Genomic DNA, 26,341 nt, shown 5'->3' on the forward strand with positions numbered 1-26,341 from the left:
AGTAGAGTAAACGTAACAATAAGTAAGTCAACTCAATACTTTTTGTCTACTTCACATGTTTGCAAAAAAGAGAGACAAAACATAAAGCGCCATTTGTCAATTTAGACATTTAATGTTATGTTACTGACACTATAGTTCTGATACAATCCGCTAGGGGCGCTGATTGGAATTTGTATGGGCAAATACGTAAACAAATACCAAAACTGTCATATTTGTCAAAACGTAAAAACTCCTGGTAAGGGTACAGAGTCGCAGGTATTTTTTGATTGTGAAAGTTCAGGAATTTCGAAAATATTTCTGTTTTCATGCTATTACTAGTGAATGGATTAGTCTGTCACGTTGGAGTTGCAGGGAGCGAATTTTCGGTATCCATATTTTATTTCAGTTCAAAAATAAGTCCAATATTTGAACAGAAAGGTGAGTTTTTTTTATAATATAAGAGTAGCAGACGAGCATGCAGTCCACCTGATGGTAAGTGGCTACTGCCGCCCATGGACATCTGCAATGAACCCCAGATAGGATTAGATATTCCTACCTGAGGTCGGCCACAGATGCGCCGTTACCCCTGAGGATTAAGCTGGAACGCCTCGGAAAAGTCTGTCTCCCTTACCACACCCTTCAAACCGGAACACAGCAGCGCTTAACACTGCTGTTATTAGGTAGAAATAGGTGTCGCGGTGGTGCCGTCGGAGTCGAACCACAAAGGGTCCTACCACCTTCAAAACAAGTGAGTCAGACAATATTACAGTTAAAATCTATTGTTCCACTATTTTCGGCTTCATTTCTCCAATCCAAAATCTACATATTTCTTTGAAACTGCCTTGAAACGTCTCATACATTAATGCAGTTGGACTGCATCGAGCTAACTAGTTCTGTCAGTTACACTAAGGGTTACAGTTGAAATGACATGGTAAGGCATGCTTACTGCATATAAACTACAGACTGGAGGTGGAATCTGTAATGCAGATCAACTGCAAACGGTTTGAAGCTCGTATACTAAATCTATACAAATAGGTAAATTGAAGTCTATCTGTAATTCTAACTAATATTATTCATGTTTGTTTGTTTGTGTGTTTGTTTGTGGGTTTGTTTGTCTGTTTGTTTGTTTGTTTGATTGTTTGTGTGTTTGTCTGTTTGTTTGTCTGTTTTTTGTCTGTTTGTTTGTTTGTTTGTTAGTTTGTGTGTTTGTTTGTTTCTTTATTTGTTTGTTTGTTTGTTTGTTTGTTTGTTTGTTTGTACACACGTTGTTAGGTGTTTAGAAAAGGACATAGGGTACCTTTTATCACGAAAAAAGTATTTTGCCTGCCCAGGTCAAACACTCTTCCACACGAATGTTTTTTTTACATATACAAGAAGTAGCAGACGAGCAAGTAGTCTACCTGATAAGATAAAATTCCTATCTGATGTCAGCCACTGATGCGCCGCTACCCCTGAGGACAAAGCTGGAATGCCTCGGAAAAGTATTTCTCCCTTACCACCTTTCAAACCAGAACACAGCAGCGCTTAACACTGCTGTTAGACAGAAGTAGGTGTGGCGGTGTTGCCACTGAAATCGAACCACAGAGCGTTTTACCACCTTATTTTTTTTAATAAACGACGGATTCCCGCGAGGACGCGTCATAATATAATGAACATCATTAATCAAATGAAAGACAAACAGAATAAAGTTAACACAGTTTATATTTCACTAATGAAACTCAAACTGTCACGAAACGTGTTGTTTCGTATAACTTTTGGAGCTCACTTCCCCAAATTAGGTTTCACACAATTTGTTGAGTTACGAATTAGTTTTAGTTTTAGCTTTTCCGTGATACGTAGTGTTTTTTAATGGTTAAATTAATGGTAAATTAAATTAAAACTATATTCTGGTTTACGTAAATAATTGCAAATAATATCATTTCAACGTAGGTACATAATATATATTTAAGAAGTTACCACGAGTTCTTAGTAAATCATTTTAAATATAATATAATATATATTCTTTTAGGTACTTAATGTAAGGTGTGATTTTTAATTCGACTTTAATTCGAAGATTTTTTCGTATAACATACTCTTACTAAGGTCTCTGTTAAGAAAATTATCTCCGACGAAACAAATCTTAACTTCGACGACCGATCAAACGAACTAGTATTAATGGTACTTCGATTTTATAAAATTAATTTAATATTACAAGGTCAATTCTTAGAGACTGGAAGTAAAACGTATAATTTATATTAATACAAAATTATAAGACTTACTTTATTAGTATGTTTTAGAATAAATTGTATGAATTCTTCAAAGAATCTCATTTTACGAGTCGCCATTTTTATTACAAAGCTAATACCTACTTATTTCTGTAATACAAATTCGAATGACGAATGAGGTTAATCAAGTTAAGAATGAAAAACAGAATTACGATAATTCTCATTTTATTGGTACACGGCAAATTATCGACATCCAACAGCTCACAAATTCAGCTCACGTCCGCGAAATCAGCGTCGACGAAATCTACCGACGAAATACCGACTAAAAACGCCGACGAAAGCCGAAATCAAAACTCGATCGACGAACGTCTTGTCGCGCAAATATTTGCGATATATTTTTGCTTTCAGAATTTATTGGGGAATAAATCTACTTAATTTGTATGAATGACGGGGTGAGAGCCGTTATATATGTATTTCTATGACTCCTTTGATGTTATGAGAATCGGTATGATCGTATTTGTAACGTTAAATGTGAAAAAAGTGTTAAAAGAATCGTAGAAAAAATACTTTCAATATTGGTAATAATATGCGATATAAAATTTAAGTGCCTGTATGTGATTTGAAAGGTACATGAGCTCATTTTTACGATAATACGAGTAAAAACGAATTTTGTGGCTTTGTAGCCAATAATGGAGCATGAATAATATAAATTACAATTCATATTTATTCAGTTGCTACTTAGAAATAAATTACTTTCAATAGGGCAAATCACAAACGAGATGAAGTGTGTCTGAAGTTAGCGGTCAGGGAGTCATCAGATAGTTGCTAACAAATAATTCAAAATGGGAACTAAATTCATTTATCAGGCTGACCACCATTGTCCCTGTAGTCCCGAGATTAGAATAGGGCTACGGTATCCCCTGAATGGTGTAAGAGGCGACTAAAAGGAGGTTTTGAGGGTTGAAGCGGTTAGAGTGGGAGCTCGAACCGTCCAGCAAGCAATCCTGGGAAGGGCGGCGGTGTGGTCGCATACCGTCATAATCACCAGCGGGTCTAGACAAAATACTTTTCCGCAAGCGCTAATGACAAACGCTAACTTATAAATGTATGGGAATGACATATGCTGCGGAACGGTGACGTCACGTCACGCTAAGTTCGTAGACAATGCAGTTGTGCGAGACGAGCCTAAATTGCTTCCCCCAGGCCAGAGTTCGACAGGCAGCGCACTTGGAGGTAACAAATATTAAATTATAAATAACAGATACAAAACAAATACAGGTCTGTGGATACTACAATACAGTAAAAGTAACTAATAAATAACAGGTACATTATAGCATAAAAATAACAGATAAATAATAGGTAAGTACACGGTAATTTTAAGCCACTTCATTGTATATGAGCGCACCTGTAGCTCTCACAATTTATAAGCCACCTATTACGGGGAATGGCTGAATTATTCCACTCCTCATGTTTTGAGCAGATTAAAAATGTTTACGGAGGTCTTTTTAAAAGCTAATCGGTTTAAAAGATGAAAGGATCTTTACAGCAGCTATTTTTCGTGGATAATCTTAAAAATGTTATTTGTATCCTTAGAAAAGTGTATTACTTTTTTTGTAAAGGCTTAAAAATAACGTTGTAATTTATGGTAAACACCGTTATTTTAAGTTTCGTTAAACTGTTATTTTTTTCTTTATCTTATATATAAAATTCTCGTGTCACAATGTTAGTTACCGTACTCCTCCGAAACGGCTTTACCGATTTTCACCAAATTTTATATACATATTCAGTAGGTCTGAGAATCGGCTGGTATCTATTTTTCATACCCCTAAGTGATAAGGGTTGTTCACTCTTAACATCTTTTTATTTATATGGCAACACAACGTTTGCTGGGTCAGCTAGTTATTGACTAAAAAGTCAATATTTCATGTGATTATATTTAGTAAGAAAAATAAAACAAACGACTTATGATATTTTATATGAATTTAATATCATTATTATTATTTACTAGGTGACCCGGCAATATTTGTACCGCCTCAAAATCGATTTATCAAATATATTTCATATAAAATATAGCCTATGTTACTCGTAGATAATGTAGCTTTCGAATGGTGAAAGAATTTTTAAAATCGGTCCAGTAGTTTTTGAGCCTATTCATTACAATGAAACAAACAAACAAAGTTTTCCTCTTTATAATATTAGTATGGATAAATGGAAATTCGAATTAAATTTCCTGTTACTGATGTATCGTTGACAAAATGATAAAAAATGTAATTACTAGTTATGCAATTTTTAAGATCTTAGAATAAATAATTTATGTGGGGTCTCAAAGGAGTTTATTATGCTGTAGGGTCCGGCTGCCTTAATCAAAAGGGTCATCTCAAAGGACCGCTGAATAATGTCGGAATTATCATAAAATTATGGAATTTCTTATCAAAATTTTAGACTTAGTCTTGTAAAATGATATTCTTCTTTATTGAGAGACTCGTGTAGTTACGTCACATAGCTATCTAATATTTGTTTAATGATTCCACGTTCTTCAAATTAGAACATAGTAATAGAACACACCTAATTATTTCTGCCTTTTTTATAATATAGGAGTAGCAGACGAGCATGCAGTCCACCTGATGGTAAGTGGCTACTGTCGCCCATGGAAATCTGTCATCAACACCACATAGAATTAGATATTCCTACCTGAGGTCGGCCACAGATGCGCCGCTACCCCTGAGGACTAAGCTGGAACGCCTCGGAAAAGTATGTCTCCCTTACCACACCCTTCAAAACGGAACACAGCAGCGCCTAACACTGCTGTTATTAGACAGAAATAGGTGCCTAACAACAGCAGTGTTAAGCGCTGCTCTGTTCTGGTTTGAAGGGTGTGGTAAGGGACATAACTTATTCGAGGCATTCAACTTAGTCCTCAGGGGTAGCAGCGCATTTGTGGGCGACCTCAGGTAGGAATCTAATCTTATCTGGCCTTGATTACATATGTCCATGGGCGGCAGTCGCATATCATCGGGTGGACTGCATGGTCGTCTGCTACTCTTATATTATATAAAAATATCCCATTTAAGACCCAAATAACCATCAACACTCACAATCCAGGCAATATTAACTGTTTCGCTGGCTTTGAAGGCGGTTCTTTGCGCCTTTGAGCTCACGTCATAGGTATCTAGGAATATCACAGGGACACTCATTCCACATGAATGCAAACGTAAAAGACTGTGAAACTAGTGGTGTATAATCCGTATTAATAATGATTGGAATGAAGAATTGTCATTCTTCATTTGTTTAGCAAAGCATGGACAACTGTATTATTGAAAAATCTCTAAAATAATAAAATAATTTTAATTTATCTCTCTGAATACGAGAATATAATAATTTTATTTCTTGCATTTCGTTTTTTTTTAATCTTTAGTCTGACCGTCCATTGGTTACTTTGACTTGTCACTTAAACTACTAAGCAGGACTTGGATAGACTGAAAATTAATATCAAGCATAAATCTATCAGTTCCTTAAGCGGAAGCCAATGGTCAGCCGGTAACCATATTTTCGTGGGAAACTCTTTCATGGGTTCCTCTCAGCCGCAGGGGCAGTGAAGAGGATATGCCGGTGTCCTACCGGCTAGAACCCAATGGTGTTTTTCTGTACGCTCTTTGTCGGGACCACGATTTCGCTAGTAGCACTTGGCCGCAGTCCCGACGGCTCACTCAGTAACCTAACCTAACCTAAATGATTTGAATCTCACAGAAAAAAGTTCAAACATGCCGTTAAACAAACGCTAAAAAAAGCGTACTATAAACTTAGTGATTTGACTGACAAAACTGTGTGGTCTGAAGTACTTGCAGCTCCACATGCACCATTAGGTTAAGTTTAAAATTGTAAAAAATATTTTTTAAAAGATGTGTGTTATGGAGTTTCTTTCGCCGCTTCTTCTCCATAACGAAACACCTTGTGAAGTGGTGGTAGTTGTATCGTCGTTCAAAAAGTGCTCTGTAAAGAACCTATTTTGAATAAAACAATTTTGATTTGGTTTGAACAAAAACAAACTCACCAATATCCAAAGTAGAAACAGCATCCTTCATAAGCCGGTACGTGTCTCCGTTGATCCTGAGGAAGTCGACGCAGCCAAGCAGACCTTCGGATAGCCCAAGCTTACTTTGCAAGCCTGTGGTGTTGCCAGCGCCACCCACCCACACCGGCTCTCGGAACGTCATACGAGAGAATAGGCCCTGAGGACAAAGAAATCGTTTCATTTAAATGTAGTTGTCGCAGAATCCTCTGTGAAAGCTTGAAGTAGCGAAGCTTGAAGCTCGTTCGCTACTTCAAGCTTTTAAAAAGGATACAACATACTTCCCTGCAATTTACCAACATTACATAGTACATAGGAACTTCGCAGACACATAGAATGAATTAACTTTTAACGAGGCGTTCAATATACCTTGGTTTGCTCGGCAAAATTAAAAATGAATCGTGTTTTAATGGAAATGACGTTACAGGTGTCCATATACTTCCATTTGCATATTTGCTTGTAAAATATAAGAACATTTGGTCGTCATTTTAATTTTTGATGTGAAACATCTATAGCCGCACGTAAAACCGATTTCTGGCGTGGCGACGCATGCCGTGGCGACGCCACGCTATACGATGGTATATATATATATATACAGTCTATATGCAGTAGTGTGTATGGTGTGGCGACGCGTCGCCATGCGCAATAACTATTACCGAAGTCACTGATTAAACGAATTAAGTAGTCACGATTTGAAATAAATTCGTAAATTTTTGTATTTAATGAAAATAAATGTTTATTCAATAAATAGTCATCGTTATCTTGAAAAAAATCGTAATATTTTATTTTATCATTATGACATATTTAGTTCCTATCGCAATATGTTCTTTTCTGCATATTACATTTACAAAATAATGTCGATGTTTCACATCTGCCAGGCGTCCCGTGACGGCTCATTTTTTTTTTATAATATAGGAGTAGTAGAGAAATATGTAGTTCATCTGATGGGAAGTGGCTACTGCTGCCCATGGACATGTTAACAGCAGATTAGATTAGACTCCTACCTGAGATCGGCCATACATGCGCCGCTACCTCTGAGGACTAAGCTGGAATGCCTCGGAAAAGTATGTCTCCCTCACCATACCCTTCAAACCAGAACACAGCAACGCTTAATACTGCTGATATGAGGCAGAAATAGGTGTGGCGGTGGTGCCGCCGTAGTCGAACCATAAAGGGTTCTACCACCTTCAGGTCTTACCACTTAGATTAGATAGTAAGTGGCTACGGTCGCCCAGGGACGTGTAATCAACCTCAGATAAGTTAAGATTCCTGTCTGAGATCGGCCACAGATACGCTGTTACCCCTAAAGACTAAACTGGAACGCCTTGGGAAAGTATGTCTCCCTGAACATACACTTCAAACCTGAACACAGTAGCGCTTAACACTGTTGTTAGGTATAGGTAGATGTGGCGGTGGTGCCGGAGTCGAACCACGAATAGTTCTACCTTTAGCTTAGTTATATGCCAAGCATGTGAGTGCAGTATCAGAGTTCTTCAAACTTTTCGCGCCTCATTCCATATTCACTGAGTTTGTGAGTGAAATCAAACAGTTTAACGTGTCGAACTTCAGATCTGTCTGTCACTTTGCAAACTTATCCCGTATGAACGAGATCAAAAACATACTAATATGTAGAGATGTGCCGAGTCTGGTCGACTCGAGTCAGTACCCTTACCAGGAGTTTTTACGTTTTGACAAATATGACTGTTTTGGTATTTGTTTACGTATTTGCCCATACAACTTCCAATTGTGTCAGAACTTGGAAATAGTATGTGCCAATACGTAAACAAATACCAAAACAGACATATTTGTCGAAACGTAAAAACTCATGGTAAGGGTACAGTACTCGAGTACTAACATAAACTCGCATACTCGAGTTTTAATAAGTAATACTCGAGTACCAGTGATACTAGAATACTGATTGTACTCGTACACTGACCCCAGTCTTATGTATCTTATATAGGCAAACGAGTGAATGCAGCGGGAATTGTGCAAGTAACAACTTCTTTAATTATGTGTAGTGAATGCCCCCTTTTTTTTGCTCTTCCGTGTTATAGAAAGAAAGAAAGAAAGAAACACTTATTCGGATAATTGCAACACAAACTATAATAGAGAGAGAGAGAGAGAGAGAAAAATAAAAATAACATAAAACAAAAGAAAAAAATAAAACAACAACAAAATGACAATAAAATGTACAATCAATTATTACAATAATATGTGTTGCAACGACCACGAAAAGGGACAAACTCAGCATGTGCCACGTGCAGGTAAACTGCGTCATGGGTCTGATTTTCAGTTTGCCCCCTTTTTTTTTTTTTGTTGACGAGGGGGAAACCTTCAAAAGGTACCCGATGCCTTGGGAGCGACACAGGGTTATGTGGGACTCTTACCGCACTAAAACCCCCCCGGTGGCCGTCCTCAGCGCTGCGTAGAAGACTCCGGGATCTCCAAAGGAACGCGACCGGAGTCCTCTCAGAGCACTCCACTCCGAGCACTCCGAGCAGCCCAGACGCAGTTTGCCCCCTGCGTCTGGGCTGCTCGGACGGCTGACTCACACATGTGAATGTATTGGACTGTGTGTTATAAAGTACTCGAGTACTTCATGCTAACTCGAGTACTGACTCGATTCTTTTTTTTTATGAGGCCCGACTCGGCACATCATTAACATGAAATTCGAACTTGGTAAGCGGTAACGCATCTGGGAGCGAAGTTTTAGTTAGTTAAACCTTACATCCTTCAACTCCGGTAGCAACATCGCCAGACTCATTTCTGCCTAATAACAGCAGTGTTAAGCGCTGCTGTGGTCTGGTTTGAAGGGTGTAGTAAGGAAGACATACTTTACGAGGCGTTCCAGCTTAGTCCTCACGTGTCGCGGCGTATCTGTGGCCGACCTCTTAGGAATCTGATCTTATCGGGGTTGATTACAGATGTACATGGGCGGCAGTAGTCACTTACTGTTCGGTGGACTGCATGATCGTTAGCAACTTCAATATTAAAAAAAGAAAATGTAATGTGTAAATTAGTCGTAAATAATATTTGTTTTTTTTTTGTCTTTTTATTGAGACTATATATTTAAAATTACATTTACGAATAAGGTAAAAAATAAATAAAAATAATAACTTATTTTCAAAATTTACATAAATAACATATAACAAAAGGAAAAGTTTTGTGTAAATGAGGTTTATCTCAATTTAAACTTGAGCTAGAAGACATGGGAAGTTGAGGAGGGTCTACGAATAATACTAAAACCACAACAGGACCACACTTCCTTAGTTGAAGGTCTAACATCTTGTTGCTAAGTGCTTTAAGTTTAACAATTTGGAAGATAAATCTATTGAATCTAATTTTAATATATACCTAAGTATTTATAATTTATTTATTTATTTATTTATTTATTTATTTATTTATAAAAAATAAATATACAGTTTAACAAGATACACAAAAATACAGTTCAAGTAGGTATACAGTCTTACTAAAATTATTCACAATCATATTATGCCAGAGGAAATGATAGTATGGTATACGTATAATACTTTGTACGTATAATACTTTGTATATGCTCGCAGTCCGCCTTATGGTAAGTGGTCACTGCTGCCCATGGACGTCTATAAAGTAATATATAATAGGAGCCGTAATTTAACTCTTTTTAACATAAGTCCAAAGTAAAATAAAAAAATACTCGAGTTCTTAAAAATACTCGTATGTCACTTAAGACACAATAAAAACGAATCTAACGACACCTCATATTGGTTAAGATTGATATTTTGATTAAGGTGGTAGAACCCTTTGTGGTTCGACTCCGGCGGCACCACCGCCCCACCTATTTCTACTTAATAACAGCAGTGTTAGGCGCTGCTGTGTTCCGGTTTGAAGGGTGTGGTAAGGGAGACAGATTTTTCCGAGGCGTTCCAGCTTAGTCCTCAGGGGTTGCGGCGCATCTGTGGCCGACCTCAGGTAGGAATATCTAATCCTATCTGGGTTGATTACAGATTTCCATGGGCGGCAGTAGCCACTTACCATCAGGTGGACTGCATGCTCGTCTGCTACTCCTATATTATAAAAAAAAAACTTTACTTTGTCGTCGTAGCCATTGTGCGGTCACCCTTAAGCTACTTTTTACGTTAAAGTATCGCAAGTTAAGATAAAAGAACGGCGCTACTAAACGAAGTATCTATGACTTTGATTAAAAACACTAGAAAAAGCGGACAATGGAAGTCTCCACTGAATTATTGTTCCGTAATTAAAAACGGAAAATAAGGCTTCGTTTAAATAAGCTTTAAAGCTTGTAGGGATTAAATTATGAGGCTGCCGTCTGAGAACTATAATTTAATTTAGTTACTTCCATTTTGTAAGTTTCAAGTAAATATTTCTCTTTTATTTTAAAAGGCAGGCGTTTGTCGTGCTGGCATTTGTATGGGTTTTCTTGGTGCAGGAGCTAAGTTATACAGATTTAAGTACATTTTGAATTCTTGAACTATTCGAAAAGGGTATGAAAAGTTTTCTTGTAAACCTGACTTTTTGTATTTTTTTTATAATATAGGAGTAGCAGACGAGCATGCAGTCCACCTGATGGTGAGTGGCTACTGCCGCCCAATGACATCTGTAATCAACCCCAGATAGGATTAGATATTTCTACCTGAGGTCGGCCACAGGTGCGACGCTACGCCTGAGGACTAAGCTGAAACGCCTCGGAAAAGTCTGTCTCCCATACCACGCCCTTCAAACGGGAACACAGCAGCGCCTAACACTGCTGTTATTAGACAGAAATAGGTGTGGCGGTGGTGCCGCCGGAGTCGAACCACAAAGGGTTCTACCACCTTCAAAATTGTATGAGAGCAGGCATAAAAACATTCTTATACGCAGAGGTTCAGGGTTCGATCATCGGCAAGACAGACATCTAAATGTTGAATTTAGATTTCATTTCTGGATCTGAATGTTTGTGTATTATTCTTTGTATGTCATGGCATTCATAAATCAGGGAATCATAGTGAGGGTCAGTGAGGGCCGAAAGCGTATTTTTTCTATGCGGAAGACGTCGAATGGCATCATTAACTGTCCTATTGCTCTACAAGTGTCTCCTCTTAGAGTGAAAAGAGTTACGACCATAGTCGACTACGCTGGCCAATTGCGAATTGGTAGACTTTACGCACCCTTGACAACTTTTTTTAATCTCAGGCGTGTATTGTAGAAATCTAGGGCATGCAGGTTTTTTCACAATGTTTGTTCAAACTTTCAATATGTTAAAATTAATATCGAATAACAAAACTTTAACCATAGCAGTGATAGCCTAGTGGTTAAGAAACGCGGCCTCTCGATCGAGGGGTCCGAGGTTCAAATCCCAGGCACGCACCTCTGATTTTCAAATTTATGTGCGTATTAGAAATTAATTATCACTTGCTTAAACGGTGAAGGAAAACATCGTGAGGAAACCTGCATACCTGAGAGATTTATAAAAAAAAAAATACGTGTGGCACTCGGAGACTGCCGCGGTAAAGCTATTACATAGCATTTTTTATGCTATGAAAACGCTCAGAAGGAATTCCAGAAATACAATACATTCTCCCATAATCATCAACATTTACATTAATACATCTTTATCCACTATTTTATCATATCTCCATTATATAAGACATTGCAAATATCAGCTATAAAATATACTTCACGTAATTTTAAGATTTCCGCACGGATTATAAAAAAATGTGTATCTGCCATCTGTGTTCAAGTTGACGAAGCAAGGTTATCAAATAAAATAATAAGGAATGTAAAATAATACTTTATTCAATTATATCCATATTTTTCTATTGACAGTCAACAACTCGGTTCCCTGGACACTTGATATCCAACAGTCCTCCACCGCTATTTTTACTTACACCACCAGGGGCGCCGGCAGCATTTGGTCAAGGTGACGGCGCACCTGTATGCCATTTTCAGTTCTGACTTCATAATGGAGTCTACCTAATCTTCGGATGACGACTCCGAACTCCCATTTAACTCCTGGGTTGGTGTAACTGCGGACTTGTACCTTATCACCTTGTCCGAACTCCTTCGTTGGCGGTGCATTGTAATGTAATCTGGATAGTGGGGCGGATTTCTTAAATAAGGCATACATATAGGTTCTTACCTCTCTGCCGAACATTAACTGATAAGGTGATAACCCTTTTGTATTAGGTGTACGTCTCAAGCGTGCCTTGACAGTTAACAGTTTATCAAATAAACTTCCGCTCTTGCCGATATAAAAGAACATTCAGGTATTAGCCGATTATTTTCTTTTTGTACATTCAAAAATTTAAATTTTAGCTTTGTATATATTTCTTCAAATTCGTACCTGTATTTTATTTCCTCTTCTAAATTTTCTTCTTCTGAAAGCCATTCAATTTTTTCTTGAATCGCGTAGAATTTGTTCAAATTTTCTTGTAAAGAATTCAGTCGTATATTTATTTCTTCATTGTCAATTTTTTCTATTCCCGAAATGTAATTTTCGGTTCGTTTCATTAACCCACGTAATGTGGCTCGTATTTTCTTATTGTTTTTTAGTTCATTCGACATCTCGTCGCCAATATCAAATAAAATAATAAGGAATGTAAAATAATACTTTATTCAATTATATCCATATTTTTCTATTGACAGTCAACAACTCGGTTGCCTGGAGACTTGATATCCAACAAAGGTGTTACTTATTTTCGTTACGGAATTTCTCGATTCGGTCGCCGCGCTCAAAGCCCGCGATAAAAGCTATGCAATAGCTTAAAACAAATCTTTAAGGTATGTGAAGTCTACCAATACGCACTTGGCCAGCGCGGTGGACTATGGCCTAATCCTTCTCATTCTGAGAGGAGACACGTGCCCAGCAGTGGGACAGTAATGGTTTGATGATGATGATGTTGATGACAAAACTTTAAAAATCTATTTGAGTTGCTAGATTAGAACCGTGGACTTCCAAAGTGTCACTTACACTATTTTGCTATCACGAAGTAATAAAGTACGGATGCCTAGATGACAGTTATTAAATTATTAATTAAATTACTTGAGCCGTTTCCGAGAATATTACTAGGTATTACAAGGCACTATTGGTAGCCTCCATTTTACTTTGAATAAATTTACCGATTTCAGCGTCCTTTGAGCTAAAATTACAAGATTAAATGGAAGTGATTTTGTCATAAAGTAATATAGGAATTGGGTTATGCTCGCTTTGTAGGATGCCTTTATGTTGAATTTTATTTGAATACCAGTGAGAGGGTTTATGATTTATAATTTTACTTTAGTCACTAAAAATAAAATTATTAATCTCTTCTGCATGTACAAAATTTGAGAGAGAAAAGGTATGTTATCTGTTTTAACAGATTACTTTAGCAATGTTAAAAGGGCAGCACTGGACACGTTACATCTATTTATACAAATAAAAAAGGACGGTTAAAATTTTATGAAAATTTACATAAATGACGTGAAATGTTAGTTATTACCTTTTTTTTTCAAATAGGTATATGTATGTATAGAAATAATCTAAGATATTCAATGTAAGATTAAGGTTCGAAGGAGTAAGGCAAAGTCTACCGCGCTGGAGCAAGTGCGAATTGGATTTCAACAGATTCGCAATTATTTTACGATCTCTCAGCGTCAAAGAGAAACCCGCGTGCCTATGATTTGAACCTCAACGACTAAGCTATATTTGATACCTAGTTCAACATAAACAGTTATAACGTAATGGGTAAGAACCTAAGAAGATATCTTAATTCGTTAGCTTACAGACTTCCCGTGCAAACAATCCGGGCGTCCAATTAAAATTTAATTACAAAGAAAATATTTAATTCATCAAAGTTTGTACAAGGACACGAAATACGGTATCTACGGACGTTGCGAATTATAGCGAATGTCTTTTTGAAGGACAAATCAAATTTTGGTGTAAAAGTTTGCTGTACCCGTAGTATGAGTTTTTACGTTTTTAAAAAAATGACTGTTTTGGTATTTGTTTATGTATTTGCCTAGCTGACTGTATCAGAACTGATTGGAAATATATGGGAAATACGTAAACAAAAACAAAAACAGTCATTTTTGTAAAAACGTAAAAACTTTTACTAGCGGTACTGAAGTCGGTGAAGGTAAACTGTGATTTAAATATTTAGTCGGGTTCGGTGAAGTTATTAAACGAATGTCTTTTTGAAGGACAAAATAAATTTAAATACAGGAGTAGCAAATGAGCATGCAGTTCACCTGATAGTAAGTGACTAATGTCCCATGAATATTTAATCAATCCCAGATAAGATTAAATTTCTACCGGAGATCGGCCACAAATGAGTCGCTACCCCTGAGGAGTAAACTGGAATACCTCGGAAAAATACATCTCCCTTACCACACCCTTCAAACCGTAACACAGCAGCGCTTAACATTGCTGTTATTAGATGTGGTGATTGGTGGTGGTGCCGCCGGAGTCGAACCACAAAGGGTTCTTCTACACATTTAGTAGGGTTCTCCAAAATTATTTTGCGAATGTCTTTTTGAAGGACAAATTAAATTTAATATCCTAACTGAGGTCTGTAAAGAGGAAACCTGTGATTAATATGTATGTGTTTAATGCTGCTAATTATTTAAGAGTCCTTTTAGGAGGACAAACTTAAGATTAAACATGGAAACAGATTAATATCCTTCTTTCTTTTTATATAGTTTCCGCTATGTTGCTTCTCATCAGCAATTAAATAGAGTTATCATCATCAACCCATTATTGTCCCACTGCTGAGCACGGGTCTCCTCTCAGAATGAGAAGGATTAGGCCATAGTCCACCGCGCTGGCCAAGTGCGTATTGGTAGACTTCACATACCTTTTGAGATTTTTTTTATAAATCTTAAGGTATGCAGGTTTCCTCACGATGTTTTCCTTCGCCGTTTTGGCAAGTGATAATTAATTTCTAATAGGCACATAATTTCGAAAAATCAGAGGTGCGTGCCTGGGACTTGAACCTCGGCCCCCGCGATCGAGAGGCCGAGTTTCTTAACCACTAGGCTACCACTGCTTATTAGATTCATATTAACATAAAATCATTAAAAAAGTATTGTAATGAAAATATAAACTTACAAATATTGTCGCATCCGCATGTTTGGCACTTGTCACAAACTCCAAACCTCAACAAGCGCTTGGCCTAATTTGTTTGTTACAACTTGGTACACAAACTAACTCAAACAGTCTGTCCACATGTTTGAATTTGTGGGCGTTTGTTGAGGTTTGGTAACTGTGTGAGGCATTATGACATAGATAGTCGTCAACCCATTACTGTCCCACTGGGCACGGGTCTCCATTCAGAATGAGAAGGATTAGGCCATAGTCCACCACGCTGGCCAAGTACGTATTGGTAGACTGCATGTACCTTTAAGAACTTTTTGCCATAGTCCACCACGCTGGCCAAGTATTGCTAGGCCTCACGTACCTTTAAAAAAACAATGTGAGCCGTCACGGGACGCCTGGCAGATGTGAAACATCGACATTATTTTGTAAAAGTAATATGCAGAAAAGAACATATTGTGATAGGAACTAAATATGTCATAATGATAAAATAAAATATTACGATTTTTCCGCATGGCGACGCGTCGCCACACCGTACACACTACTGCATATAGACTGTATATATATACCACCGTATAGCGTGGCGACGCGTCGCCACGGCTTTACGCCACGGTTTTACGTGCGGCTATAGATGTTTCACATCAAAACTTTTTTAAAGATCTCTTAGGTATGCAGGTTTCCTCGCGATGTTTTTCAAAGCAAGGGATAATTAATTTGTAATACACACTTAATTTTGAATCAGAGGTGCCTGGGATTTAAACCCCTTTGATCGTGAGACTGAATTTCAACCATTAGGCTGTCACGGATAAGTAAAATAGAAAGATACTTCACCGTCTTGAAATTGAATGAAGTCACAAAACGATGATTTTGTAAATTTTTTTTATTCTTGGGAAATAAAATCATTTTTAGAGAAAAAAATATGATATAAATAACTAATATTACATATTTTTACATAATAAATAAATAAGAATTTCAAACATTTTAGGGACAATTTAGAACGGAGACGCGGCAACACTTTATTTACGCAAAAAATTCAATTAAAACTCAAATAGTACATTACAATACGAGGACGAAAAATTTTTTTCTGACAAGTGTGAGTTTGCAGGCCGAGCCGCAGGCGAGGACTGCAATCACACGAGTCAGAAAAACATTTTTCGTCCGCGTGTTGTATAAAATTTTATATTACGGGGTCGGAAATGGGCGTTTTGCGCACGCGAAGCGTGCGTAAAACGTCAATTTACGCACGCCGTGATATAAAAACTCTTTCTAGTTAGGAGTGATCAATCTATGTATTTTACTCATCTAAATTCTAAGCATTTAGTATTGAACTGAACAAACAATACCAGATATTGAGTAATACAATATCCCAATATTGTTTCCCAAATCTCCCTAATAAAGCACCATGTGTACAGAAATAGATATCAAAAACAAAACAAGAAGCGATTTGATATATGAAAGTTCGGTAGCAATGTTTGTTAGGGATGGCGATTTTTTCTGTAAAATATCGATTCTAAAATCGATTCGAATCTAATTGTGATAAATCGATTCACAAATAATGACCTAGAGGATCTAGGAGATTCTCCAAAAATCGATTCCACCTATTCGGGGGCGAGGTTAGCGAAAAAAGCTCGACAGGACCAAACAATCACTGAAATACGTATCCGCCAGCAAAAAATTGTCTAAAACACATTTATTAATATTCTATCAACTTAACAAAAAAACGAATTTCGATTTTCCAGGATGGAATATCGATTCACTGAATCGATCCATTACTAACGCTCAACTAAAATAATCGATCTTTTTGATCCAGAAAATCGATCTTTGGATTAATCGATATCAGATCGCCCTCCCAGCATCCCTAATATTTGTTGTGTCCGCCTGCCCGCCCACGATAAGGCATGTAATAAAAACAGAGAAACTTTATGTTATTGTATGGACTTCTTCTATTTGGATCGTAGAAAATTTTTACGAGGCATAGGAAAGAGCCTAAAGAAATTGTTTTGTTGTAAACACGCTTTTAATTTTTTTTATTACTTTGCTAAACGTTTCTATTTTGATGAACATGTAACAAAAAGTACTAGTTTGAATACTAAAATAGTAAGTGAAAAGAAAATTATATAAAAAATCAAAAAAAAATCAAAAATCAAAAATCCTTTATTTAAACAAGTATGTAGATTACAAGTTTTCTGGACTCTCCTGGTAAGTTTATATAAACCTGTGGTAGGAGACTCCGCTCTTATCTGTGGTCGCCTTTGTTTACCATATGTACATATACACACACACACACACACACACACACACACATATATATATATATATATATATACATACAATTATGAATATATACATACGAGCATAATTATACATAAATACCATTCTCAAGTCATTCATTTAATAGGTCTTCTGTTTGTTGGTAGGTTAGGGATTTTAGTAGTTGGGTTAAACTTTTTTTGCATTCAGAGTATGTCATTTCGGAAATTTTAAGTTTTCTATTTATTTTATTATAAATTTTAATAGATTGAGCTTTAAATTGCTTTGAGGCTATTACTGTTTTAGTTTTTATGTGCGGTAATACTGTATAATGACTACGTTTTTTTAAAACATTTGGATCAAATGAAATATTTTTATGAGTTTTAAGTATGCATTGTAAAATGAATAATTGCCTGACAGTATATAAAGCCGTACCCAAGTGTTTGTACCCCTAAACTGTACTAGTTCGACTGCCTCTCCTCCCGGCCGTAGGGGTTTATACCCCTGAAATCTTAATCGAAATACCGTGATTATCTTGACCGAATTATGAAATTGAGCATGTAGCACATCTCATAAGTGGCCTATAGTATATAACCAACTCCATATACATCAGGGGTTCTACTTGAAGCCGATCACTGATGCTTTGGGACTCCTGAGGACTACGATGGTCGCCTACCACCGAAGCGTAAGAACTGATTCACGATTGAAATAGTTGTGGCGGTTGTGTCTCTCCGGTCAAACCATACTCATTCTATAGTCTGATTCATAATTAGGTGTCCAAATTGTAAACAAAGGTGTTGACCTATCAAGAAAATACGTTTCAAATGGTAGTTTCTTATTTTTGACAATATTAAATTAATACAACAATAATAAATTAATAATCTAAAAAAATAAGATCAATTTATATTTTCTAATATTTATATTACCTCAATTTCGTTCCATAAAGTAATAATAATAAAAAACAAGGTTTATGGTAGAAAATTAAAATGTGATAATGGTAATACAAACGGTACCCAGAACATTTCTTGTGCCGTCAATTTTATGTTTCGTAGTTGATGTTATTCATTTTCGTGATTGTAATTGAACTCGATTATATTATCGTTTTCATAGCGCGTTTGTTAAATTGTTAATAATTGTAAAGTTTTCGTTTTTTGTTGAGTTTGTTAAAGTTTTTATTTCTTGTTAATTTGACAGTGACATTTGTTTGTTTACATTTTGGACACCTAATTATGAATCAGACTATAGTATCTTTTAACGCTTAAAATTTTCACCAATATAATCCCAAAATCAGTTTATATTTAAACATGTAGGTACCTACCTACCTACCTACTTACTATTACTGAATACGAATTTTATATATGCTGTTAGTTTCTATTTGCAAAAGTCCTGTACTAAAATTTTATTATTACCACACAGTAAAACATCAAAGTCTACATCAGTTATTTGTAAATTAATATGAAATCCATTAGCTTAAGCTCACCAACGTTGCATTTTCGTCTAGTTTCGAAACACAAATTATGTGCACGAATCAGATGTGTGTGTGTTGAATTGAAGTTGGAAGTGTGTGAAGTTTGAAGTTGAAATAGCTTGTTATGAATAGTTTAATGATATAAAAGGGATTATGGACAACATTTTTTTATGTTACACTTTTATATTATAAGCTTTATATTATAAGTGTATGAAAGACATAAAAAGATTCTTACCCGACTGCGGAGAGTAATGTTCGAACGTATGTATAAACATTGTTATGTGTGTGTCAATTGTGGGAACAATTAAGATAAAGCCAATGACACCTCTTATGTTAAAATCTGTCAATCCGTTTGGATTGTAGGACATGCTCTACATAATGGTAATGGGTATCCAAACCTAAACGGCATGTCCTTGTAGTTCCTGGACCAGAATAGGGCTACGATATACTCTGCCTGTCGTAAGAGGCGACTAAAAGGGGGCTTTCGGCGGCAAGAGTGGGAGCTCTAACCACCCGGCTAGCGACCCCGGGAAGGACGATGGTATGTGTGACCGCATACCGTCGTACGCTCCACAAGGAGTGGCGAGCTTCATGGTCATCTGGGCGGAGCCCGGCAGGGCAACGCGCTACGAGGACTCCGGTTACGTTCCTTTAGAGATCCTGGAGTCCTACGCAGCGCCGATGTGGGTTACCGCGGGGGTTTTAGTGCGGTAAAAGTCCCACATGACCCGTCGTCGCTCCCACAGCGTCGGGTACCTTTTGAAGGTTCCTCCTCGTCCACAAAAAGGACATGCTAAAGAATGAGATATACATATACTAACATACGTTTGAAAAACATTACCCTCCACGGTTTTGTAGAAAAATATAACATAAGGCTCACGCGATCTAAAATTAAAATAAGTAAGTAGCATTCCAGTATTAAGTAGAATGAGTAGTATCTCCCAGGTTAAATTGTTACTTAACTATATAATCCTTGTTCCTAAGAACTTTAATTTTAAATTCCTTTATCGCAGGCTTAGTCCAGTTCCCGGCAAAGCCTCCCAGAGGATTAGGAACACTAAGAAAATGGCTCGAAGCCTTCAAGATTTAACATTGAGGCTTTTACGCGAATGGATGCACTTTCTTTTGCGCGGCTTTAATCTATAACATATCTTATATTTCTTTAAATCTTCTATCTTTCTTACTGTTACTGATATTTTTATTGTAACGTTATGTACTGTCTACTGTTATGGATTGGTTAAGTAAACTATTAATTATAATAAAAAAAACAAACCGCTTAAAAATATATGATCTGTACCATAGGGTCATTCCCACAAAAAAGATAAACCCAATTACATCTCATGTGTTAAAATCATCTCATACGTCTATTCCATATCTTTCTTTATCTTCTATCTTATATCTTTTTTACCGATATTTAATGTTACGTTATCTACAGTGCCTACTGTTATCGATCGAAAAACAACCGTTTAAAAATATAATCTGTGCTTACCATAAGCACAGATTATATACTCCCACAATTAAGACGAATCCAACGACACCTCATATGTTAATCCATTAAACCGTTTGAACTATAGCCATGCTAAAGAATGAGACATATAAACAAACATACATACACTCGAAAAACATTACCCTCTACGATCAAAGATTCAAATAAAATATATTAAGTAGGATCTCCCAGGTTAAATTGTTACTTAACTACATAATCCTTGTTCCTAAGAACTTTAATTTTAAATTCCTTTATCGCAGGCTTAGGCCAGCCGGCAAAGCCTCCCAGAGGATTAGGAACACTAAGAAAACGGCTCGAAGCCTTCAACGAAGATTTAACATTGAGGCTTTTACGCGAATGGATGCACTTTCTTTTGTGTGAAAATGTTGAATTCTGGGATTTCGCTTCAATCTATGCGATATCTTATCTTCCTTTTCTTTTTCTATCTTATTCTTTCTTATCGATAGTTCAATGTAACATTTTTCACAGTTTTAAACCCATTTGTATCAATTTGCCTGTATTCAAGATCTACAACGTCTTCCGTTAGCGTATTGATCTTTTATCTTTCTTTTTATTTCTTATATCTTTCTTATCGGCATTTTAATGTATTGGTTTCACGATTCTATACCTATTTGTACCGATGTTGTACTTATATTTAGAATCAACCGACTACCATACCTAATTTTTTGCTGATATTTCAACAAAGTGACATCGGGTCGTGGTGATGGCGAATCTACGCCGTTCACCCACAACTAAGTACCCGTTATATATCAAAATGCTATGAAGAACAACTGGACCGCCTCGTATGATATTTGCTTTATCCTATATACTCCCCTTTCAAATATATTATCCTTATCATATATGTCCTTATATTACCTTCTATCCTATAAATATTCCCTTCAAACCAGCACAGCAGCTGTACAGTCAAGAGTATAAGATATACATAAAAAGGCGCTGCGGTGGTATCCGAAATCACTTTTACCTTCAAAACATAATCTACTCAAGCAAAATAGCTTCCTATCATCATTCCCAAATTTATTAAACATAGACCTTACCTTAGATCTCCCTCGAACCCGCTTGCCATTATTAAGCCTTAGCCACGCGTCCCACCGGTGGCGATACACGGAGATAGTGTTCCATCGACCAAGACGAACTGGCTCTGGTGACCTGAGGATACCAGCTCCACTCCCACAGTCGAACCTGGAACAAAATATTAAATCTTATATATAAAATTCTTGTGTCACAATGTTAGTTACCGTACTCCTCTGTAAAGTCTTTACCGATTTGCACCAAATTTTATATGCATATTCAATAGGTCTGAGAATTGGTTACTATCTATTTTTCATACCCCTAAGTGATAAGGGTTGTTCACCCTTAACATTTTTTTTATTTATATGGCAACACAACGTTTGCCGGGTCAGCTAGTTGTAATATTAATAAATAAAGGATAGGCGCAAAATATGCGGCAAATTTCTGGAACAAGTTTTTAAATTAAAAGTAATATAAATAATCATATAGGGGCAAAGTGTGTGGCGTGTTCCGCAACTAGTCAACAGATGGCGCCACGTGTATTCTGAATCACGCTATCGAAGTTTTCTAAATTTTGCATTAATACAAGCATCGAACTGAGGATTTTTCTTTATGAAATTGAAGTAGAAAGCAAGTATGGAGTACACGTATACTATATGAGAGAACATTAGTACTTAGGCTATCAAATCAAATCAAATCAATTTTTTTATTCAAAATAGGTTCTTTACAGAGCACTTTTTGAATGTCTGTAAAACTACCACCACTTCACAAGTTGTTACATTATGGAGAAGAAGCGGCCAAAGAAACTCCATAACACACACCTTTAAAAAGAAAAACCGGCATAATGCTGTGAAAGCAACAAATCTAGTAGTAATAGTAACATCTATATATATCTATACAACCTCAGACAGGACTTATTAATGAATCGAGTGATCCATTTTTTACCTACCAAGGATTGATTTTTGACATTTGTCTAGTAGGCAGAAATTTCAATGTCGGTCTTTGGTTGGCTAAAAATATGATTGATGATCACTACGGGCGTAAGTATATTTTCGTTTACTACACCGTGTAAATCAGATAAACGCAGTTTCCCTTTTTTATATAATATAGGAGTAGCAGACAAGCATGCAGTCCACCTGATTGTAAGTGACTACTGCCGCCCATGGACATCTGTAATCAACTCCAGAAAAGATTGGATTCCTTCATGAGGTCGATCATATATACGCAGCTACTAATCTGGAACGCCTCCGAAAAGTATGTTTACCTTATCACACGCTTCAAATCAGAGCACAGAAGCGACTTACACTACTGTTATAGGCTGAAACAGGTGTGACGGTGGTGCCGTCGGAGTCGAACCACAGAGGGTTCTACCACCTTTAAGTCAGACAAAATATTAATTTCTCACTACATAACAGCTCAGCAATAAGTTTCTAGTTGCGTCATAGCTGCACAAACTTGGATGATTGTTGTTTTAGCACCAATATTGTTTCCTTTGCAAGCTGCAGTGTGATGTATTCGAACTTACACTTGCTTAGCGAAGCGAAGTTTAGCTTAAAGCCTTTAGATAGATTAGATTGCCTTTTTCTAAATAAGTTACAGAGTTTCAATGAGAAATGTGATTGCGTAAATATTTATATAACGCGCCAAGAACATATAAAAAAATATGGGATATTTTTTTAATTTTAATGTAACCAACGGCACTGCGCTAAAATAATTAACGTTAAGATGTTTTTATGGTACAGAAGTGGCAAGTATGCACGAATCTAGCATAATTGTTGAGTAATTAAAGTAGCAAATGGGTAGGCATGGAATTTAAATGTGTAATCACAAATCAAATTCTAAGTAAGCCCTCAAATTAGGATTGAGGGCTTAGTTAGAACGGCCAAATGCGTTGTTGTCCCAGGGGACTATTGGAACGCGTAAGTGTTCTTACCACACTGTTAAAATCAGAATTAAAAGACAAACAAACAAAGCTAACCTATTTCTCATATTTGAATGGAAATGAAAATTTAGAGCTTTGTAACAGCTTAGCAATAAGTTTCCAGTTGCGTCATAGCTGCACAAACTTGGATGATTGTTGTTTCAGCGCCAAGATTGTTTCCTTTGCAAGCTGCAGTGTGCTGTATTCGAACTTACACTTTGCTTAGCGAAGCGAAGTTTAGCTTTAAACTGTTAATGCTTATGTTTAGTATTAAATATTATTTTTAATAAACAAGTAACATGGAAACATGAAACTCGACTGTATAAATAATTAAATATGTATGCTGCGCCGAAAAAAAGTTTTTATAGTATTTTTTTCGTATTTTTAATTTTAATGTGTTTAGTGATTATTGCGCAATCAAGAAGAGATATCTATGCTAAAGTCGGGCAATTTGTGTGGGCTATAATCAAATAACATTTAATCACAAAAACTTCCACCTTTTTGGGAGTATATAAAAAGTATAATAAATTCGTTAAAATTATTATTTGATCATTAAACTTGGCCTAAGTATGTAGCTTATAAAAGTATGTTTTTCTCAGTTTGTTTGGTGAATATCAAACTAAGATTTATTATTACTTTTGACTTTTTTTTTTTCTTTACGAGGGGGAACCTTCAAAAGGTACCCGGTGCCGTGGGAGCGATACAGGGTTATGTGGGATTCTTACCGCACTAAAACCCCCCCGGTGGCCGTCCTCAGCGTTGCCAAGAGGACTCCGGGATCTCCTACGAAACGCAACCGGAGTCCTCTGAACGCGTTGCCCCTTCGTGCCCCGCCTAGGTAAGCTTCAGGACTCACCACACCGCCTGTTGTTTACGACGGTATGCGACCATACACACCGCCGTCCTTCCCGGAGTTGCTTGCTGGACGGCTCGACCTCCCAATCTTGCCGCCCGAAACCCCGGAAGCCCCTTTTAGTCGCCTCTTACGACAGGCATGGGATACGGTAGGCCTATTCTAGTCCCAGGACTACAGGGACAATTATTACTTTTACCTACTTATAAAGTACTTTTTAATAAACATTAGTCCAATAGTAGCAAGGCAGACGATTATAGAAGTAACAATAAAAATCCTTAATAAAAATAATCTATCAATTATACTATCCTCTAAAATCGAGTTAAATCTATTGACTTCCCAACTTTAACATCTACGATTTATTTTCCGAGCAAATTGCTTTATACGATTGTACTAAGAAATTCAATTTAATCTCACTTAAGCTTTAGTACGAACTTTTATATGTGAGTTCTTTCGTCTTCTTGAAACTGGGCACTCAAGATCACCTATGTGGTTAATCGTTTGAATTCAAAAAGACATAATGTAAAAGTAATAACATGAGCTTCGAAAGTAAAAGTTAAGTGTCTGAATTGTATTTCAAATGTGCACAAAAACCATTTACATTGGAGTCGTGACAAAATTGTAAAAACTATTTTTAAAACTTATTTTTTCTAAACATATTTTTTTTTTGTATATATAAGGACTATGTCTATGTCCTTCATGTGTCTCTTTGTAAAAGCTAAAGCATATCTAAACGGCTGAGTCGAATTCACAAGACTTTTACACAAAGATAGGGTAATTTTTTTCCCAAAAATATATGTACCTACAACTGTTCCGCATGTCCCTACTTCAATGATTGTAATTTATAAGTACATTAGCAACTTCTCATCACTTGCTCTAAAGATGCAGGGAAGTATTTAAGAGAATTCTACATACCTGAAAATTATTTTAAAAAAGTTCTCAAAAGATATTTTCAACAGTTAAAAATTTATTACGACACTACAGTTGGATATTTGGATTATTAATACCACAGATACAAAAAAAAGTGTTACCATAAAAAGTCACAGTCGCGCCAACATCAATTCAATTCTGCTGTCAGTACAAGAAGTGAGGAAGATGCACGATTGCCAAAAAGCAGTATTAACCGATTTAAATCAATTAAAAGACGTAATCTGACTTCACACCTACACTATCCATGTGAACTCACACAAATGCAAAGCTCAGCTTAGACCTCGTGGACTATACCCGGTGCAGGTCAGTTTGTGTCACCACACCGTCTGGTGTATACGACGGAATGCGACCACACATACCGCCGTTCTTCCCGGGGTCGCTAACCGGGCGGTTTGAGCTCCCACTCTTGCCACCCGCAACCCCGAAAGCCCCTGTTAGTCGCCTCTTACGACAGGCATGGGATACCGTAGCCCTATTCTGGTCCCGGAACTACAGGGACACGGTGGATTATGACCTAAACTGTTTTCAGCCTGGTAGGAGATCCGAGTCCAGCACTGGGACAGTAATAATAGACAATATTGCATGCTACCCTATTGATCGACTTAATTGTAAGCCGCGAGTCAACCTCCATTGTCAGCAGAAGCCATTGTCTCGTGGATCAATTTTGCACATTTAACACCATTACAGCTACATCGTTTACATCACAAAGACTGTTTATTAATATTGTGATGGTACAAAATGGTGTTATATTGGGGCGTTTGGATTTTTGAAAGGTGGTAGGGTCTGGTTTAAGTGATAACCTAGTGGTTAGAAAGTAGTCTCCTTAATTAAGAAGTCCGAGGTTGAAATCAATGTTTTTTTTAAAGTCATGTGCATTTTAAAATTAATAATGATTAGTTAAGACGGCAAAGGAATAGAGGAAACCTGAATGCCTGGGTGTATTTAAAAATAAAGTTCTAAAGAATGAGTTTTACTAATCTGCACTTGGTTAACAAGTCAATAGAATGGCAAAGAATCTATGAAGCCGAATAATATTCGGTTTAACCTTTACCGAACCGAATATTCGGCCGAATTATTCAGTACCATTTCTTTATTATCGATTT

At 36.7% G+C, this 26,341-nt stretch overlaps 1 protein-coding gene across 1 annotated transcript in view; it reads right to left on the reverse strand.

Annotated features, from left to right (window-relative positions):
- The window catches only part of LOC140755038 (pikachurin), a 262,010-nt gene that overhangs the window by 25,566 nt on the left and 210,103 nt on the right, over positions 1–26,341 (reverse strand). Inside the window, exons 7-8 of the mRNA XM_073090215.1 lie at positions 21,561–21,705; positions 6,235–6,412 (exon numbers count right to left, since the gene is read on the reverse strand). Of these exons, the coding sequence (XP_072946316.1) occupies positions 6,235–6,412; positions 21,561–21,705 (323 nt within the window). The remainder of the gene's footprint in view (positions 1–6,234; positions 6,413–21,560; positions 21,706–26,341) is intronic.

This window comes from Epargyreus clarus, unplaced genomic scaffold, assembly GCF_041222505.1.
Source record: "Epargyreus clarus isolate Ecla_fem2 unplaced genomic scaffold, WU_Ecla_fem_2.2 ptg000032l, whole genome shotgun sequence".
Classification (NCBI taxonomy): domain Eukaryota; kingdom Metazoa; phylum Arthropoda; class Insecta; order Lepidoptera; family Hesperiidae; genus Epargyreus; species Epargyreus clarus.